The sequence below is a fragment of the Pseudophryne corroboree genome, chromosome 1 (assembly GCF_028390025.1).
Source record: "Pseudophryne corroboree isolate aPseCor3 chromosome 1, aPseCor3.hap2, whole genome shotgun sequence".
NCBI lineage: Eukaryota > Metazoa > Chordata > Amphibia > Anura > Myobatrachidae > Pseudophryne > Pseudophryne corroboree.
Window position 1 is genome coordinate 1024145622 of NC_086444.1, and position 20743 is coordinate 1024166364.

General features: G+C 45.1%; 1 protein-coding gene across 15 annotated transcripts in view; it reads left to right on the forward strand.

Annotated features, from left to right (window-relative positions):
* The window catches only part of TENM3 (teneurin transmembrane protein 3), a 1613133-nt gene that overhangs the window by 1507338 nt on the left and 85052 nt on the right, over window positions 1–20743 (forward strand). For 7 of the 15 annotated variants that reach the window (XM_063920671.1, XM_063920677.1, XM_063920678.1 and 4 more), the window contains 2 exons: window positions 5063–5313; window positions 6467–6489. In XM_063920671.1, the coding sequence (XP_063776741.1) occupies window positions 5063–5313; window positions 6467–6489 (274 nt within the window). The remainder of the gene's footprint in view (window positions 1–5062; window positions 5314–6466; window positions 6490–20743) is intronic. The other 8 variants (XM_063920672.1, XM_063920673.1, XM_063920675.1 and 5 more) reach the window with 2 other exon arrangements.

Genomic DNA, 20743 nt, shown 5'->3' on the forward strand with positions numbered 1-20743 from the left:
GTGACACATTATGACACACACCGCAATGACCCTGAGACATTATACCACATACCACAATGATCGTGATATAGTATACAACACACCGTAATGCCTGACACATTATGACACACACCGTCCGCAATGTCCCTGATACATTATGCCACACACCGTAATGCCCATTACACATTAAGTTCTACAGTAAGGCTTCTAATTACTTTTAAATTACCTGCTCGTTGCCAGGGGTTTCATGCTCTTGGTTCCATGCACGGTGCCAGGGATTTTCATGCTCAGGGTGTCATGCTCGTTGCCAGGGGTTTCATGCACTGGGTGTCATGCTCGTTGCTAGGGGGTAGTGCTTGTTGGTAGGGCCGTGCTCCCAGTGCCACATATGCCTCCAGTGCCAGATATTCCCCCACAGTGCCAGGTACATGCCCCCAGTGCCAAATATACCCCCCCCCCAGTGCCACATATGCCCCCAGTGCCAGATATTCCTCCACAGTGCCAGATATTCCCCCACAGTGCCACATATGCCCCCTCAGTGCCTGCTCCCCCCAGTGCCAGATATTCCCCCACAGTGCCAGGTATTTGCCCCCAGTGCCAGATATTCCCCCACAGTGCCACATATGCCCCCTCAGTGCCTGCTCCCCCCAGTGCCAGATATTCCCCCACAGTGCCAGGTATATGCCCCCTGTGCCAGATATTCCCCCACAGTGCCAGGTATATGCCCCCAGTGCCAGATATTCCCCCACAGTGCCACATAAGCCCCCTCAGTGCCTGCTCCTCCCAGTGCTAGATATTACCCCACAGTGCCAGGTATATGCCCCCAGTGCCAAATATTCCTCCACACAGTGCCAGGTATATGCCCCCAGTGCCAGATATTCCCCCACAGTGCCGCCAGGTAAATGCCCTCAGTGCCAGATATTCCCCCACAGTGCCTGCTCCCCTATTCCCCCCCCCCCACACCCCCCACCCCCGCCGCTCCTTTGTGTTGGAGGGACACGGAGGGCACAGCGCGCGCCTCTCCCGTGTCCTTCCTGGCTCTCCTGCTGGTCTAATAAACGAAGTGCCGGTTCGTGAGCCAATCAGAGCTCACGAACGGCACTTCCTTTATTAGATCAGCCGGAGAGCCTGGAGGGACACTGGAGAGGCGCGTGCGGTGCCCTCCGTGTCCCTCCAACACAGCAGCGGAGGGAAGGAGACCGCAGATTGACATGTGGACGCTCGTCCGCATGTCAATCTGTTCTAAGTCAGTGGCGCCCCCGCAGCCACTCGCCCCCAAGCCACCGCGAGGACTGCGGGGGCAGTAGTTACGCCACTGCCGTCTGATTATATCTCAGTATTCAGATTAGCACCAATTATATTTCTGTTAAAAAAAAAAATATTTTTTTTTTAAACATATTCACAATTCCCATTTTTTTTAAACATAGTCACAATTCCCAATACATTAACTGAGAGTGAGTGGGTGCATAAAGTACAGTTACATTATATAATGCCTTAAAAACATGCATCTTTTCATCTATAAAGTGCTTTTTTCATATAGATGTTTTGAAGCACTTTTAGGTTTAAAACTGTATATCATTATTTTTTGTCATTCAGATTGATATTCTTTGTAAATACCTCCATGAAAGAACACTTTATCTGTGTTAATATATTTTACAAAGCAGTAAATGATTATAACATGGTTTCAGAAAATCTCATGAACTATTCACTTTTATTTTTCTGTTATTGGTGAAGATTGCAAAATAAGAGTTATTGAAACTGCAGGTAGATAATAATGTAGCTAAGCAAAACGTTTGGCCAGTTCACTATTACAAGTACAGTATCTTAAACCTCAAAATCAGAGCCGTTAGAAAAATATACACTGCTCAAAAAAATAAAGGGAACGCTAAAATAACACATCCTAGATCTGAATGAATGAAATATTCTTATTAAATACTTTGTTCTTTACATAGTCGAATGTGCTGACAACAAAATCACACAAAAATTATCAATGCAAATCAAATTTATTAACCCATGGAGGTCTGGATTTGGAGTCACACTCAAAATTAAAGTGGAAAAACACACTACAGGCTGATCCAACTTTGATGTAATGTCCTTAAAACAAGTCAAAATGAGGATCAGTAGTGTGTGTGGCCTCCACGTGCCTGTATGATCTCCCTACAACGCCTGGGCATGCTCCTGATGAGGTGGCGGATAGTCTCCTGAGGGATCTCCTCCCAGACCTGGACTAAAGCATCCGCCAACTCCTGGACAGTCTGTGGTGCAACATGACGTTGGGGGATGGAACGAGACATGATGTCCCAGATGTGCTCAATTGGATTCAGGTCTGGGGAACGGGCGGGCCAGTCCATAGCATCAATGCCTTCGTCTTGCAGGAACTGCTGACACACTCCAGCCACATGAGGTCTAGCATTGTCTTGCATTAGGAGGAACCCAGGGCCAACCGCACCAGCATATGGTCTCACAAGGGGTCTGAGGATCTCATCTCGGTACCTAATGGCAGTCAGGCTACCTCTGGCGAGCACATGGAGGGCTGTGCGGCCCCCCAAAGAAATGCCACCCACACCATTACTGACCCACTGCCAAACCGGTCATGCTGGAGGATGTTGCAGGCAGCAGAACGTTCTCCTTGGCGTCTCCAGACTGTCACGTCTGTCACGTGCTCAGTGAGAACCTGCTTTCATCTGTGAAGAGCACAGGGCGCCAGTGGCGAATTTGCCAATCTTGGTGTTCTCTGGCAAATGCCAAACATCCTGCACGGTGTTGGGCTGTAAGCACAACCCCCACCTGTGGACGTCGGACCCTCATACCACCCTCATGGAGTCTGTTTCTGATTGTTTGAGTAGACACATGCACATTTGTGGCTTGCTGGAGGTCATTTTGCAGGGCTCTGGCAGTGCTCCTCCTGTTCCTCCTTGCACAAAGGCGGAGGTAGCGGTCCTGCTACTGGGTTGTTGCCCTCCTACGGCCTCCTCCACGTCTCCTGATGTACTGGCCTGTCTCCTGGTAGCACCTCCATGCTCTGGACACTACGCTGACAGGCACAGCAAACCTTATTGCCACAGCTCGCATTGATGTGCCATCCTGGATGAGCTGCACTACCTGAGCCACTTGTGTGGGTTGTAGGGAGGTCATACGGGCACGTGGAGGCCACACACACTACTGAGCCTCATTTTGACTTGTTTTAAGGACATTACATCAAAGTTGGATCAGCCTGTAGTGTGTTTTTCCACTTTAATTTTGAGGGTGACTCCAAATCCAGACCTCCATGGGTTAATAAATTTGATTTCCATTGATAATTTTTGTGTGATTTTGTTGTCGGCACATTCAACTATGTAAAGAACAAAGTATTTAATAAGAATATTTCATTAATTCAGATCTAGGATGTGTTATTTTAGTGTTCCCTTTATTTTTTTGAGCAGTGTATATTCTGTGTATATTTCTACCGCTCAGTGATGATGTCCAGGGCCACTGAAAGGGGTAAGAAGGTAGATAGGCCACCCAGGATGCACCTGCAAAATGCTACATTTATAGGCATGCACAGGTGCTTTGTGGGAGATGTGTGCGACATAGCCACGCCCCTCCCACATAGATAATGCCCTAGGTACAGAATGCTCACTTCTTCCTGGGGGGGCTCACCGATAATGTGACTATGCGTTATTGGAGCGTTAGAGGGCCGCTTCTCACCAAGAAACATGACTGGGATTGTTGTCTGCTGATTCCTGCAAATACAGTATAGGGAGTTGGGTTGTGGCCATCTAAGGAGTGTGCACCTGTGCCTATGGCGCAACTACATCTACGGACGATGCTCTGGGTGGCACTGTGGCAGGGATCCTGGTACCCTGCTAGCCAAAAGCAAGGGCTGTGGGGCAACGGGGGGTGTCCCCCCAGAACCCTGTGCTTTGTGCGACAGCAGTGTTCACACACCCCTAGTTATTGCCATGCAAATGCATTTATTTTTTGCATGCAAGGTAAATTTTAGCAAATGTAATGGTCATTATCGCAGTATCTAATTAGCCAGTTTTTATCGGCAGAAATTGGACCCGCGATCGCTTGAAAACACATGGGATCAGGATAAATCCCCGATCCCATGTGTTATCGTTGCTCCGATGGCTGCTTATCGGGGATTATGCTTCGGGTGCCTGAGGCACCCTAACCATAATACCCGATGAGTTCTGGCATTGCACATTAACAGAGCCGGCATCAGGGCTAATAATCTGGCGATCCTATTAGCACCGGTAAAGCCGCTGCTTATAGGATACCGCCATAAATCTCTATCTGTGCCAGCTGCAGTGCAACATGATTTTTCCAAGGTGCAAATTGTCCTTCTTTTCTTCCTGACTAAGGCTCACTCACTGTGAGGAACATTGCGAAATACTGCAAAGTAATTTGCTAAAGAGAGGAATACCTTGAATTCAGTGTGGAAAGATGGATATTTTAGGCATGGTATTCCAAGTATCTTGAGTATTTTAATAATTAGATCAAAGGCCCATACACACTAGCCGATTTTGAGCTCAAAGTAGCCCACTTTTGGCATTTGAGCTACTTTGAGCTCATACTCGGCCAGTGTGTATGGCCGGGTGGTGAGTGCTGATGCGCACTCCTGCATCATCGCTGGTCGCCGCCATCCGTCGGGCTGTTTTAATGGCCAAGTGAACCACTTTCCATAGTCTACTACTGTGGAAAGTGGTTCACCCCCGTGAACATTGCTGGGCACAGTAAAAATCGCTCAGTGTGTATGCTCTGAGCTATTTTCCTGCCAGCGATGTTCACATCATCGTTGGGCAAAAACCCAGTTTGTCTTCACCTTTTACTGTTAACACAATCGGCCAGTTATTGGCACATAGGCCAGTTATTGGATGAGCAGGGCTGCAACCATGGTCATTCTCTTGGACAAGCAGGAGATGAAGCTTCCTTAACGCGCTTGCAGGCATTGCAACTTTACGTTTAAAAAAAATGATAGGTTATGCTGTGAATATAACATTATATTAAATAATGATAGTTACATAATGATCAAATGCAATTTTCTGTCCACCACTTATTGAAGGGATAATTAAAGAGGCATTTCTACATTTATTTCCAGGTATCCTCTACAAAGGGAATGGAGAAAACCAGTTCATATCTCAGCAACCACCTGTCGTTAGCTGCATTATGGGGAATGGCAGAAGGCGGAGCATCTCATGCCCTAGTTGCAATGGCCAGGCTGACGGCAACAAACTTCTTGCGCCTGTGGCCTTGGCTTGTGGACTTGATGGAAGTTTGTATGTGGGAGATTTCAACTTCATCCGACGAATATTTCCATCAGGAAACGTAACCAGTGTGCTTGAGCTTAGGTAAGTTGCTTTAATATACTGTTGTTTTTTATTTACAAAAATTTAAGAAGAAAAAAATAGTCTTTTAAAATGTTGTAAATAATCAAATATACTTGATAATTACAAATCTTTAAAATTTCAAATTGTACTTACTGTAGTTTTGAATTAGATTTTTTGCGTTTTGTTGTTCAGCCTCTACCTTTGTAGTATTTTGGGGTCTAAAACGGTTTCAGGATATTTGCGAGTACAACAGAGGAGGAGCATCATAACACCAAAAATAATAGAAATTGTTTACTAGTAAATTGCTAAATGTAATAATTTTTTTTAAAAAAGATTACGCCCAGTGTCACGCGGCTACATTAACCCTAGTGCGTTTTCAGCTAGAAAATCCCAGCAATCATAAGCGCTCAATTACTTATTGGAGTGAGGTCGGATGGATAGGGGAAGGATCTTCCCCTGTCACTTGAGTGATTAGGCTGTGGAGACACTGCATGCAGTCTTTTCTCTGCTGAATCGATGGCAGAGGAAGACTGTTCCCCAGTAGCCCTTATGTGTAGTTAGATTAATGAGTTAATGGATAGTCATTATTTATATTAAACATTGATTAGTGAAAGCTATATAAATGTTGTGCATATATCATTTAATATTATTTCTTAATGATCAATATATTTTTTCCTTTAATTTCTGCTGCCTAGGAGGTAAATAAATGTATTTTTCTTTCACCTTGAAATAGCATTTCCTGACCTTTGATTGTTCATTGTGAGAGGATTTCTCATACACAAGGCTTGTCTAGAACCTATTCTGACCATGGGAGGTTTGCTTTCACACAGGGGGCTTTTCTGTTCTAAAAACATTTATTGTGGGAAGACACGTGTTGTTTAATTTCTGTTAAGATCGACTGGTCATGAAATGTTTTGTAATAGTCATTAGAAGTAAAACTGGAAATGTACTTGAGAAATGTTCCAAAAATAACAATCAAAGTCCTTACGTAGTGTTTATTTCCCAAAAATGATTACTGAAAAGCCCATTTGATACAGTTTCTGACCTAGAATGCAGAACTTGTCGCATGCACGTTGGATTTCCTCTCATTCCCACTTGGAATCTTTCCATTTTCATATAAGTCATCTCTAAACAACATCTGATTTACGATTTCTCTCTTCTTTTCTTGCTATAATAGGAATAAGGATTTTAGACACAGGTAAGGACAGAAAATTAAATATTGCAAAATGCATCTCAATGTCTGGTCTTCTCTCTGGTCTGTGTGTACCGTCATCGGTTTGTCAGACAGAGGCGTATAATCCTTCCATAGGAGCTGTTATGGCACAGAGGAGGGGAACTCCTTGTCTAATGGACCCAGAAATAGTATTGCATTAAGACATACTAGGTTTCTTTTTGTTTTGGTTTCAAAACGGGACAGACAGGTGCCATAGTGTGATCAAAATAATGATTCTAGAACGTACATGCAGATGGGAAGACGAGGCTGTTCTCCACATGTACTCCAGCTGTTCATTTATTGCTTAGTCCTTGTTGTGGCTGACTGGTTAGAAATTGGTATCAAAGTCTCCCTGTGTAAAGACTGTAGATTGCCTATTTCAAAAACGGACACAATGGGGGTCAATTTATTCCCATTGTTGAAAAACCCCCATCATCTGAGTGTCTTGTATTTATGTCTTAGCAAACACTTAGTATAGAGAACACAGTAAGTGGTCATTTTTATTACATTCTTGGGTTATGTATTGCTGGATTTTATTTGTCTTTTAACTGCTTTTATCAGTGAAGCCTCACAAGTGGTTATGAATCAAATAGTAGACAGGAGTGATATTCAGCCTTTAGTGGTATATTGTTGGTAATTTTCTCTTTTTTTTTCAAATATATATTTTTAGAAGTATCATTACTTTTAGTATTACACATTCTATGTATAGAAGCTATTGCTAGCTTAAAAAAGTATTTTTTTTTATGCAAGCTATGAATAGATATATTTTATATAAATATTACTTTTGAAATCCTAAATATTATATATATATATTTTACCAACACAGCTAGCCATGTTATACTTAACATAAACCTTAAAATATAAGTTAAACAAAGATACAAAATTCATTTTTAGCATTTATAAATTGGTGGCATGATATTTTGCTCTATGGCTGCTTATAGGGGGTAATTACAGACCTGATCGTTGCTATGCGTTTTTGCAAACCGGGCGATCAGGTCCAAACTGCACATGCGTATGCACCGCAATGCGTAGGCGCGTCGCACAGGTACAAAGTGGATCGCCGTTCTGCGATTGGTTTGTGCGACGGATCCGTTCGCACGTGCAATCGCAAGGAGATTGACAGGAAGAAGGCGTTTGTGGGTGTCAACTGACCGTTTTCAGGGAGTGTCTGGAAAAACACAGGTGTGTCCATGCGTTTGCAGGGAGGGTTCCTGACGTCAATTCCGGTCCCGGACAGGCTGATGTGATCGCAGCAGCTGAGTAAGTCCTGGGCTGCACAGAGACTGCACAAAATCAGTTTATGCTGCTCTGCTACACATGCATTTGCACACTTGCACAGCTAAAATACACTCCCCCTGTAGGCTGCAACTATCTGATCGCAGTGGTGCAAAAATTGCTTGCTAGCGATCAGGTCTGAATTAGGCCCATAGGTTGTACCCCCTGCGTTATCAACGATTTTAGGCTATATCCATCTGTAAACTTCCATATAACACTAGATGATTCATCGCGTCCTACGGGCGCTCTTCACACCGTTGCAAGGGGCTACACCCCTTTAGCCCTTGCACGTCCTTGGGGCGTGCAATATTTGTATTATATGGAGTATTACCTCCATTCATAATTTTGTGAGTGGTTAAATATTGCACGTGCAAAGGGCGTGCGAGGGTTAAGGGGCCGTAGCCTACTTGCAACGGTGTGAACAGTACACACAGGGCCTGATGAATCACCTAGTAGGTGCTGTGGTTGGGGGAGTGGTGGGTGTGGGGGAGATATGGATGGGGTCAGGAGGTGGGGAAGGGGTGGTTGTGGGGGTGCCGCAGGTGAGGGAGGGGCCGGTGTGGCGGTGCTGCAGGTGGGGCAGGGAGTCCTGAGCCACCACGGGTGGTAGAGGGGCGGTTGCAAGGGTGTGCGGATGGGGGAGGGGCGGGTGCACAAGGGGTGCGGATGGGGGAGGGGGTCCAGAGGTGATGGGGGTGGTGCGCAGATGGGGGAGGGGGTATGTAGATGCTGCTGTAGGGGGAGGGGCGGGTGCGGGGGGCCGTGGATGAAGGAGGGGGTCTGGAGGTGCTGTCCATGGGGGAGGTGCGGGTGCAGGGGTGTGTGTTTGGGGAGGGCCGGGTGCAGGATTGGATGTGTTTGGGGGAGGGGTTTCAGAGGTGCTGTGGGTGGTTGAGGGGTGGTTGCGTGGTGCCGTGAATGGGGTCTGTAGATGCTGCGGGTGGGGTGGTTGTGTGTTGCCCTTGGATGGGGGCAGGAGGTGCTGTCGATGGGGGAGGGGTTATGCCTTGATACCTATGCGGGTTGGGGGTCATCCACCTTTAGTATTGTACTCTGCAACACACTTATCTTCCAGTATAATTCATATGATATACATAGCACACTGTCTCTATGTGTAGTAACTTTTATATGTGGTGCAGTACATGTAATTGTTGTGAACCATGAGTGTCAGTGCACTGCTGCTCTTACAGCAACCGCTAATACAGAGAGGGAAGGGAAGGGGAGAGCCCAGGAGACGCAGCATCAGCCCTCACGGCCGCCGAGTAAACGTGACACGCTGGCGGTGGGGCGCATACAACGGATCGCCTTACACTGCTGACTACCGATGATATACCTATACCAGGCTCCTGTGTGTTATATGGCAGGATAGCATGTGCCACTGGCTATCATTACACACCTGCACTGACACTCATGGTTCCCAACAATTACATGTACTGCACCACATAGAAAAGTTACTACACACGGACACAGTGTGCTATGTATATCATATGCAAATTAAATGTCCTATAAAAAAAGTTCAATAAAATTTCTGGTTCCAGACTAAAGGTACAGTATCCCTGTCTATCATGTCACCTGCCTGTCATCCCTCTCCCTCTAGATTGTAAGCTCCTTGAAGCAGGGCCCTCTTTCCTCCTGTTCTCACAGCCCTCTTCTCTCACACATCAACTACAGCCCTCACTTACCCAGTGGCTATCTTAAGGCCCATACACACTTGACGATGCACACGTCGTTAACGACCGTCGTTAACGACTTCCCCTGAACTTCCCTTGAACAGCTGAGCAAACGACATGAGCATACACACTACCAACGACCGAAGACCAAAGACCATTCATCATTGAAGCATCCAAGCTGAACAGTTTATTAACATAATGAGCTGGGAACAGGGCTGGTGAACAGTGGCTTGGTCGTTGGTCGTTCACACCATACACATTCAACGACGTCTCTGGTCGGTAACGACCATAGTGGAAATTGAGCATACATGCTCCACAGATAAGCGAGGGTCGTTAACGTCCCGCGGGGCCGCGCATCGGTGGTCGTCGGATGCATACACACTTGACGATATAATGAGCGACGTCGTTGATGAGGGCTGAAATGAACGACGTCGCTCATTTTATCATCGTGTGTATGGGCCTTAACCCCCATCTCCTCTCACTCATCTCTTCCAATGGCTGCACTCCCCTAGCAGTACACCGATTACTCCTTTGCTTTACATTCCAGTTGTATTGTGTACTGAGATTTGTGGTGCTAATTGTTAGTTGTGCTTCGTTACTGTAAGGTGATGTCGTGTTTACCCTGTATTGTTCTAATGTTTGCCGTATGGCGCTACAAACCGCTTGCTGCGCCTTATAAATGAAATATAATAATATCTCTTATAGTTAGAATTAGGGATTGTCCATTTATGATGCAGTCATTCCTGCTGATTGATGTACTTTGACTTTCCAACATTAAGCAGCCAGTTATCCTTTGAAGTGTCGATGTCACGTAGTCTTGTTTATTTTATTTTTGCTATGCTACATTAAAGTATGCAGCCTGCTAGAATGCTATTGATATCTAATCATCACAAATGGAACAATACTGCATATTCGTCATAATGAGCCTCTGAAACCACATACCTTGCCTGTGTTGTTTCTAAGCCAGCAAAATCAAAAATTATGCTTTTCTGCAATTGCTCTAAAGGGAGCCAGATCAGATGAAAAATTTCTGCAACTTAATTACCTTTGCTGCTCTGATAGAAAAAATTCATGATGCTGTGTGTATTTCCTCATTCATCTGTTGGGCTTAGTAGACTATAGATAAGGATCTCTAATTCTCCCCCCCCCCCCCCACCACACACACACACGTTAATTTCTTACAACACAGGCTGCCAAATACTGTTTCAGCAATGAAAATCGAGAAGGGGATTTGACTTTTCGCATAATGATTATGGCAGAGTTAAATCTGCATGCTAGAGGCGGATAGCACTGTAGCAGCGATCGTTATCAGTTTGGCACACTTTGTCCTGTTTTAGTGAAACATTCCTGTATTTGTATTTGAGTGAGGAGAGTTGCGAGTGATTTCTGAGATGGGAAAGTTAAGAAATCTATTTAAATCCAAGACTTCAGAGCGGGCAGAGTAAAGTTCATTTTGAAATTCAGATTCAATGCACTTACATTTCTAAGATGTATGTGCTCTGATTCATAGGAAACTCTGTGTACCGTACTTGTTTGATTTTTCAGTTAGTTTAATTTTCGTTAAGGCATATAGCTGTTATTGTAAGTGGAACAGGGCATTTGTAAATATGGCCTAGCTGGTTCTCTTGCAGTGGGTCAGCCTCCAAACTTGCCTTGTGTTGGAATAACAAGAATAAAACATCATAGCCTTGTATGTCTGCCACATCATGATTTTAAAAGATTTTTAATCACAAACGTATATGATAATTGAAAACGCATTTAGTGTTACCATGACATTTCATCTGTTTACTTCTTACCTTACTTGAACTGCAGCAATGTCACTGTCCTTGGTCCTGAGTTTCAACCCATAGCCTATATACCATTATTTTCTTCAGGCAAATTTGCAAACCTGAGAAACTAGAATAGATTGCTGAGAAGCATCTCACAAAGAGAGCATCTATTTTACCAAGCATACCATAAATCAGATGCTGCATTTTAAGTATATTATTCAGACTGATAATTATACACATGGTTTACTGCCTATTATTGTCATGTACTGTACTTCATGTTTGTATTTTCTATATAAGATTAAGTCATACCTCCTAATGATTTGATTATTATCGGGATAGTTCCGGTTTTAGGGGTCATCTCACACAGAACCACCCCCATTCCCGATTTAAGCTAGGGCAATGGGGGTAATTCAGAGTTGATTGCAGCAGCAAATTTGTTAGCAGTTGGGCAAAACCATGTGCACTGTGGGGGGAGGGGGGGAGATATAACATGTGCAGAAAGAGTTAGATTTGGGTGGGGTGTGATCAAACTGAAATCTAAATTGCCGTGTAAAAATAAAGCAGCCGTTATTTACCCTGCACAGAAACAAAATAACCCACCCAAATCTAACTCTCTCTGCACATGTTATATCTGTCACACCTGCAGTGCACATGGTTTCGCCCAATTGCTAACAAATTTGCTGCTGCGATCAACTCTGAATTACCCCCCATGTTGCACTGCAGGTGTGGCAGATATAACATTTGCAGGGAGAGTTAGATTTGGGTGGGTTATTTTGTTTCTGTGCAGGGTAAATACTGACTGCTTTATTTTTACACGGCAATTTAGATTTCAGTTTGAGCACACCACACCCAAATGTAACTCTCTCTGCACATGTTACATCTGACACCCCCCCTGCAGTGCACATGGTATTGCCCAACTGCTAACAAATTTGCTGCTGCGATCAACGCTGAATTACCCCCTATGTTAGGAGGTATGTATAAAGGGGATACAGTCGTTAGGTCGACACAGCTTAGGTTGACCACTGTATGTCGACATGCATTAGGGCGACAGGTCAAAAGGTCGACATTACTTTTTCCCATTTTTGGGATTTTGCCATACTTGACGATCCACGTGGACTATGATTGGAACGGTAACCTGTGCCGAGCAAAGCGAGGCACCTTGCCCGTAGCTGCGAGGTGACACGGTGCACTAATTGGGGTTCTCCGTCACTTTACGAAGAAAACAACACCAAAAAAAGTCCAAAAACTCATGTCAACCTTTTCACCTGTCGACCTAATACATATCGAACTAATTCTCATGTGGACCTAATGCCCATTTCGACCTTCAGTGGTCGACCTAATGACTGTCGACCTAAGTTGAGTCGACCCACAACCCATACCCTAGCAGCATCTCGGTGTGTTGAAATTCCCCTCCCGCTCCTCTTTTATACTCTTTTTAGTAGTTGCCAATTTGATCTGTAAACAGTTATAAATGTATAATGCCCCGACCACCTATAGATTGTTGTAGAAACACACAGACACACATAGGTGACTGGTGTAAAGCTCAGGCACACAAATCACAGTCATTAACTTTTATGTTTTTATTTTTTAAACTAAAAATAAGAATTTACTTACCGATAATTCTATTTCTCATAGTCCGTAGTGGATGCTGGGGACTCCGTCAGGACCATGGGGAATAGCGGCTCCGCAGGAGACAGGGCACAAAAAGTAAGCTTTTAGGATCACATGGTGTGTACTGGCTCCTCCCCCTATGACCCTCCTCCAAGCCTCAGTTAGGTACTGTGCCCGGACGAGCGTACACAATAAGGAAGGATCTTGAATCCCGGGTAAGACTCATTCCAGCCACACCAATCACACCGTACAACTTGTGATTTGAACCCAGTTAACAGTATGATAACAACGAAGAAGCCTCTGAAAAGATGGCTCACAACAATAATAACCCGATTTTTGTAACAATAACTATGTACAAGTATTGCAGACAATCCGCACTTGGGATGGGCGCCCAGCATCCACTACGGACTATGAGAAATAGAATTATCGGTAAGTAAATTCTTATTTTCTCTAACGTCCTAGTGGATGCTGGGGACTCCGTCAGGACCATGGGGATTATACCAAAGCTCCCAAACGGGCGGGAGAGTGCGGATGACTCTGCAGCACCGAATGAGAGAACTCCAGGTCCTCCTTAGCCAGAGTATCAAATTTGTAAAATTTTACAAACGTGTTCTCCCCTGACCACGTAGCTGCTCGGCAAAGTTGTAATGCCGAGACCCCTCGGGCAGCCGCCCAAGATGAGCCCACCTTCCTTGTGGAGTGGGCATTTACAGATTTAGGCTGTGGCAGGCCTGCCACAGAATGTGCAAGTTGGATTGTGCTACAGATCCAACGAGCAATCGTCTGCTTAGACGCAGGAGCACCCATCTTGTTGGGTGCATACAGGATAAACAGCGAGTCAGATTTTCTGACTCCAGCCGTCCTTGAAATATATATTTTCAATGCTCTGACAACGTCCAGCAACTTGGAGTCCTCCAAGTCGCTAGTAGCCGCAGGCACCACAATAGGCTGGTTCAAGTGAAAAGCCGAAACCACCTTAGGCAGAAACTGAGGACGCGTCCGCAGTTCTGCCCTGTCCGAATGGAAAATCAGATATGGGCTTTTGTACGATAAAGCCGCCAACTCTGATACTCTCCTGGCTGAAGCCAGGGCCAGTAGCATGGTTACTTTCCATGTAAGATACTTCAAATCTACCGATTTGAGCGGCTCAAACCAATGGAATTTGAGAAAATCCAAAACTACGTTGAGATCCCACGGTGCCACTGGAGGCACAATCGGGGGCTGTATATGTAGTACACCTTTGACAAAGGTTTGTACTTCAGGCACTGAAGCCAATTCTTTCTGGAAGAAAATCGATAAGGCCGAAATTTGAACCTTAATAGACCCCAATTTGAGGCCCATAGACAATCCTGCCTGCAGGAAATGTAGGAATCGACCCAATTGAAATTCCTCCGTTGGGGCCTTCTTGGCCTCACACCACGCAACATATTTTCTCCAAATGCGGTGATAATGTTGTGCGGTCACTTCCTTCCTGGCTTTAATCAAGGTAGGAATAACTTCCTCTGGAATGCCCTTTTCTTTTAGAATCCGGCGTTCAACCGCCATGCCGTCAAACGCAGTCGCGGTAAGTCTTGGAACATACAAGGTCCCTGCTGAAGCAGATCCCTTCTTAACGGTAGAGGCCACGGCTCTTCCGTGAGCATCTCTTGAAGTTCCGGGTACCAAGTCCTTCTCGGCCAATCCGGAGCCACGAGTATTGTTCTTACTCCCCGTAGCCGTATAATTCTCAGTACCTTTGGTATGAGAGGCAGAGGAGGAAACACATACACGGACTGGTACACCCACGGTGTTACCAGAGCGTCTACAGCTATTGCCTGAGGGTCTCTTGACCTGGTGCAATATCTGTCCAGTTTCTTGTTGAGGCGGGACGCCATCATGTCCACCTTTGGTTTTTCCCAACGGTTCACAATCATGTGGAAGACTTCTGGATGAAGTCCCCACTCTCCCGGGTGGAGGTCGTGTCTGCTGAGGAAGTCTGCTTCCCAGTTGTCCACTCCCGGAATGAACACTGCTGACAGTGCTATGACATGATTTTCCGCCCAGCGAAGAATCCTTGCAGCTCCTGTCATTGCTCTTCTGCTTCTCGTGCCGCCCTGTCTGTTTACGTGGGCGACTGCCGTGATGTTGTCCGACTGGATCAACACCGGCTGACCCTGAAGCAGCGGTTTTGCCAGGCTTAGAGCATTGTAAATCGCTCTTAGCTCCAGTATATTTATGTGAAGAGACGTCTCCAGGTTCGACCACACGCCCTGGAAGTTTCTTCCCTGTGTGACTGCTCCCCAGCCTCGTAGGCTGGCATCCGTAGTCACCAGGACCCAGTCCTGTATGCCGAATCTGCGGCCCTCTAACAGATGGGCACTCTGCAAACACCACAGAAGAGACACCCTTGTTCTTGGTGACAGTGTTATCCGCTGATGCATGTGCAGATGCGATCCGGACCATTTGTCCAGCAGATCCCACTGAAATATTCGTGCGTGGAATCTGCCGAATGGAATTGCTTCGTAAGAAGCCACCATCTTTCCCAGGACTCTTGTGCATTGATGTACTGACACATTTCCTGGTTTTAGGAGGTTCCTGACAAGTTCGGATAACTCCCTTGCTTTCTCCTCCGGGAGAAACACCTTTTTCTGAACAGTGTCCAGAATCATTCCCAGGAACAGCAGACGTGTCGTCGGGGTCAATTGAGATTTTGGAAGATTCAGAATCCACCCGTGTTGTTTAAGCACTACTTGGGTTAGTGCTACTCCGACTTCCAGCTGTTCTCTGGACCTTGCCCTTATCAGGAGATCGTCCAAGTAAGGGATAATTAATACGCCTTTTCTTCGTAGAAGAACCATCATTTCGGCCATTACCTTGGTAAAGACCCGAGGTGCCGTGGACAAACCAAACGGCAGCGTTTGAAACTGATAATGAGAGTTTTGTATCACGAACCTGAGATACCCTTGGTGTGAAGGGTAAATTGGGACATGCAGATAAGCATCTTTTATGTCCAGGGACACCATGAAGTCCCCTTCTTCCAGATTCGCTATCACTGCTCTGAGTGACTCCATCTTGAACTTGAATTTCTGTATGTACAGGTTCAAGGATTTCAGATTTAGAATAGGTCTTACCGAACCGTCCGGCTTCGGTACCACAAATAGTGTGGAATAATACCCCTTTCCCTGTTGTAGGAGGGGTACCTTGACTATCACCTGCTGAGAATACAGCTTGTGAATGGCTTCCAATACCGTCGCCCTTTCTGAGGGAGACGTTGGTAAAGCAGACTTTAGGAACCGGCGAGGGGGAGACTTTTCGAATTCCAACTTGTAACCCTGAGATACTACCTGCAGGATCCAAGGGTCCACCTGTGAGCGCGCCCACTGTGTGCTGAAAATCTTTAGTCGACCCCCCACCGCCCCTGAGTCCGCTTGCACAGCCCCAGCGTCATGCTGAGGGCTTTGTAGAAGCCGGGGAGGGCTTCTGTTCGTGGGAAGTAGTTGCTTGCTGCACCCTCTTACCCCTTCCTTTGCCTCTGGGCAAATATGACTGTCCTTTTGCCCGCTTGTTCTTATAGGAACGAAAGGACTGCGGCTGAAAAGACGGTGTCTTTTTCTGTTGGGAGGTGACCTGAGGTAAAAAAGTGGATTTTCCGGCTGTTGCCGTGGCCACCAGATCCGATAGACCGACCCCAAATAATTCCTCTCCTTTATACGGCAATACTTCCATATGCCGTTTGGAATCCGCATCACCTGACCACTGTCGCGTCCATAAACTTCTTCTGGCAGATATGGACATCGCACTTACTCTCGATGCCAGAGTGCAAATATCCCTCTGAGCATCTCGCATATAAAGAAAAGCATCCTTTAATTGCTCTATAGTCAATAAAATACTGTCCCTATCCAGGGTATCAATATTTTCAGTCAGGGAATCCGACCACACCACCCCAGCACTGCACATCCAGGCTGAGGCTATTGCTGGTCGCAGTATAACACCAGTATGTGTGTATATACTCTTCAGGGTAGTTTCCAGCCTCCTATCAGCTGGATCCTTGAGGGCGGCCGTATCAGGAGACGGTAACGCCACTTGTTTTGATAAGCGTGTGAGCGCCTTATCCACCCTAGGGGGTGTTTCCCAGCGCGCCCTAACCTCTGGTGGGAAAGGGTATAATGCCAATAACTTCTTTGAAATTAGCAGTTTTCTATCGGGGTTAACCCACGCTTCATCACACACATCATTCAATTCCTCTGATTCTGGAAAAGCTACAGGTAGTTTTTTCACACCCCACATAATACCCCCCTTTGAGGTACCTGCAGTATCAGAGATATGCAAAGCCTCCTTCATTGCCGTGATCATATAACGTGTGGCCCTATTGGAAAATACGTTTCTTTCTCCACCGTCGACACTAGATTCATCTGTGTCGGTACCTGTGTCGACTGACTGAGGTAAGGGACGTTTTACAGCCCCTGACGGTGCCTGAGACTCCTGGACAGGTACTAACTGGTTTTCCGGCCGTCTCATGTCGTCAACTGACTTTTGCAGCGTGCTAACATTATCACGTAATTCCATAATTAAAGCCATCCATTCCGGTGTCGACTCCCTAGGGGGTGACATCACCATTACCGGCAATTGCTCCGCCTCCACACCAACATCGTCCTCATACATGTCGACACACACGTACCGACACACAGCAGACACACAGGGAATGCTCTTATCGAAGACAGGACCCCACTAGCCCTTTGGGGAGACAGAGGGAGAGTTTGCCAGCACACACCAAAGCGCTATAAAAATGTATATAAACAACCCTAAAAGGTGTTGTTTCTGTTATATGCGCTTAATATATATAAATATCGCCAAAATATGCCCCCCTTCTCTGTTTTACCCTGTTTCTGTAGTGCAGTGCAGGGGAGAGTCCTGGGAGCCTTCCTCACAGCGGAGCTGAGCAGGAAAATGGCGCTGTGTGCTGAGGAGAATAGGCCCCGCCCCCTAAAACGGCGGGCTCTTCTCCCGGAGTTTGCGATATATGGCAGGGGTTAAATACATCCATATAGCCTCAAGGGCTATATGTGATGTATTTTAGCCATAGAAAAAGGTATTATACATTGCTGCCCAGGGCGCCCCCCCCAGCGCCCTGCACCCTCAGTGACCGCTGGTGTGAAGTGTGCCGACAACAATGGCGCACAGCTGCAGTGCTGTGCGCTACCTTATGAAGACTGAAAGTCTTCTGCCGCCTGTTTCCGGACCTCTGGACCTCTTCAACTTCGGCATCTGCAAGGGGGGTCGGCGGCACGGCTCCGGGACCGGACTCCATGGCTGGGCCTGTGTTCGATCCCTCTGGAGCTAATGGTGTCCAGTAGCCTAAGAAGCAAATCCATCCTGCACGCAGGTGAGTTCACTTCTCTCCCCTAAGTCCCTCGTAGCAGTGAGCCTGTTGCCAGCAGGACTCACTGAAAATAAGAAACCTAAAAAACTTTTTCTAAGCAGCTCTTTATGAGAGCCACCTAGATTGCACCCTGCTCGGACGGGGACAAAAACCTAACTGAGGCTTGGAGGAGGGTCATAGGGGGAGGAGCCAGTACACACCATGTGATCCTAAAAGCTTACTTTTTGTGCCCTGTCTCCTGCGGAGCCGCTATTCCCCATGGTCCTGACGGAGTCCCCAGCATCCACTAGGACGTTAGAGAAAATGTCAAAAATAAAATATATAGGACTGCACTTAGCTATAAAATGCCCCCTTTATACCATCATATTCTTCATGCATTAAGCAAAAATGTAATTACAGTAATTCCATAATGCCATTTCACATGTATCCAACATGTTAATACCTATATACTGTAAGTCCACTATCACTGAATGAAAGTAAGTCACACTTTTTATGCAACAGGAAGGCTTGTCTTTTTTTTCTATAAATTATTGCTCTACATGTACTTTGCCCAAAACTGCCCCTGTAAAATATTACTAATAATTGGTTTACGTAGGACTGCAATTGCAACCTATAAAGAGATTAAGGTTTTCTTACAGTGATTATAGCATTTCCAGTAATATATCGTCTCAACTTCTCAAAGACAGGATAAGAGCGTGATATCTTGCCAGTGGTAAAGGAGAATCTTATCACAAAAGGGATTAAATAAGGCTTGCATAAACACCTACATCTGGTTACTATGGAAACCATAAAGGTTTCAAAAAGATTTATACTGTTCTAATGGATGTATTACAATAGTTGTCAGTCATCTAAACTCCACTTTTATTCTCTTAAGTGTGCATCCATCTTTTAAATGTTTTTTTGTTCTTCTGAAAAGTTTAATGTCTTTTTCCTTCAACCTTTTGTTGGGTGTCATGAGCTACATTTTCATGCTTTTCGAAGATCTCCTTATCTATAGATGTTTCAAAACTGCAGTAGTCAATATGTCAGTCTTTTTTTTTTTATGTCACACAAAAAAGAATATTGCAAATCTTTTCAAGGTATCACTTAATCACATAGTACAGTAAAAAAAAAAAAAAACAAGAGCGCTGATTTTTATTTTGTGGAATTTATTTGTGTTTAAAGAAAAAAAACATATTTTCTTTGTTCCTCTTTGAAGTGTGTTGCATGCACACATTTTGCACAATGGCATTTTGCTGTAGAGTCTTACAAACATAGAAATCAAGCTTTGTAGCGTCCATCACAGTTAGCAGGAGACCATCTGGTGGCCTCCATGCCTAAGTGAGGCCCATAGTATATATTCAAAACTGCTAAAGCCTGAAAAGTGTGATTTTATTCCCTAGCGATAACAACAATGTTAAGCAAAACAGAACTGTCTCTCTCTGGGGTAAATTTACTAAGAATCAATGGTTGAGTCAGCGTTCTCTTGCCAGTTTAGCCTGTTTTTGAACTCAGAAATTTAATAAAGCCAAACCCCCACACAGTTTTTCCCTATATTTCTAGGAGCAGAACTGGCTCACAATTTCTCAATTTTAACCATTTATTTTCATCGTAACACACAGAAGCACTGCACAGATCACACAAATTGCATAGATTCACTGGCAGGTCTGTTGGTTTTGGACCAGTACAACTGAACTCACGCACTACCAAACACGATTTCTTACACCATCAAAATACAAGATCTATAAATTTTATAGAATGCATTGTAGAAACACCCTGAGGAAGGATATCAAATCCGAAACGCGTTGGTGTTTTTATACCCTAGGCTGTCTGGATATCTCCACAAGTTTTGCACCATTGGTAAGGACTTGCACTCTATATTATATAGAAGTTTGCCGAATAAGTGGCAAACGTGGTGCTTTATACCTGAGGGTGCACGGTGGAGCACACCAGAAGCCTATTTTGGGTAATTTTCTGTGTTTGGTTTTATGTTTTTATCGTTTTTGTGGATATACCTATGTAATTGAGAATAAATATCTGTTTATCGTTGGATATCCGTCAAAAATATCTTTTTACCCACATTGTGATGAGAGAGCGATTACTGTCTGGAACGAGGAAGGAGTGAAAGAAACCTTTCCATGCACATAGGGAACCTCTAAGAGGTGAGTGTCCATTACAAGGGCCAGGACGAGTGGCTGTCCAGCTTTATGATAAGCATTGTATGGAGAATGAAAAGAAACCTTTTGATGCATATACTCTGTTCAAGGAGGTCAGTTGAAAGGTGCGAAACATAGGTTGGAAGATTGTGGTCTTTGAGGTTGCTCTGGTTGGAAGGAAGAATATTGTCTGCTGGAAGAATCGATTAAGGATAAAAGTAATTAAGGATAGAATATAGTGTCAAGCAGCGCCTTTGTATTACTTCATTTTTGTATTGTGCATTGTAGAAATGTTACCTCAATACTGATTGGTTGCCATAGCCAACTTCTTCACTGGCTCGCTTCTCCACACTTTCTGAAATTCAAATGTTTGATCTTGAAAAACTCACATATCCCAGTAATGCCCAGCATGTTTAATCT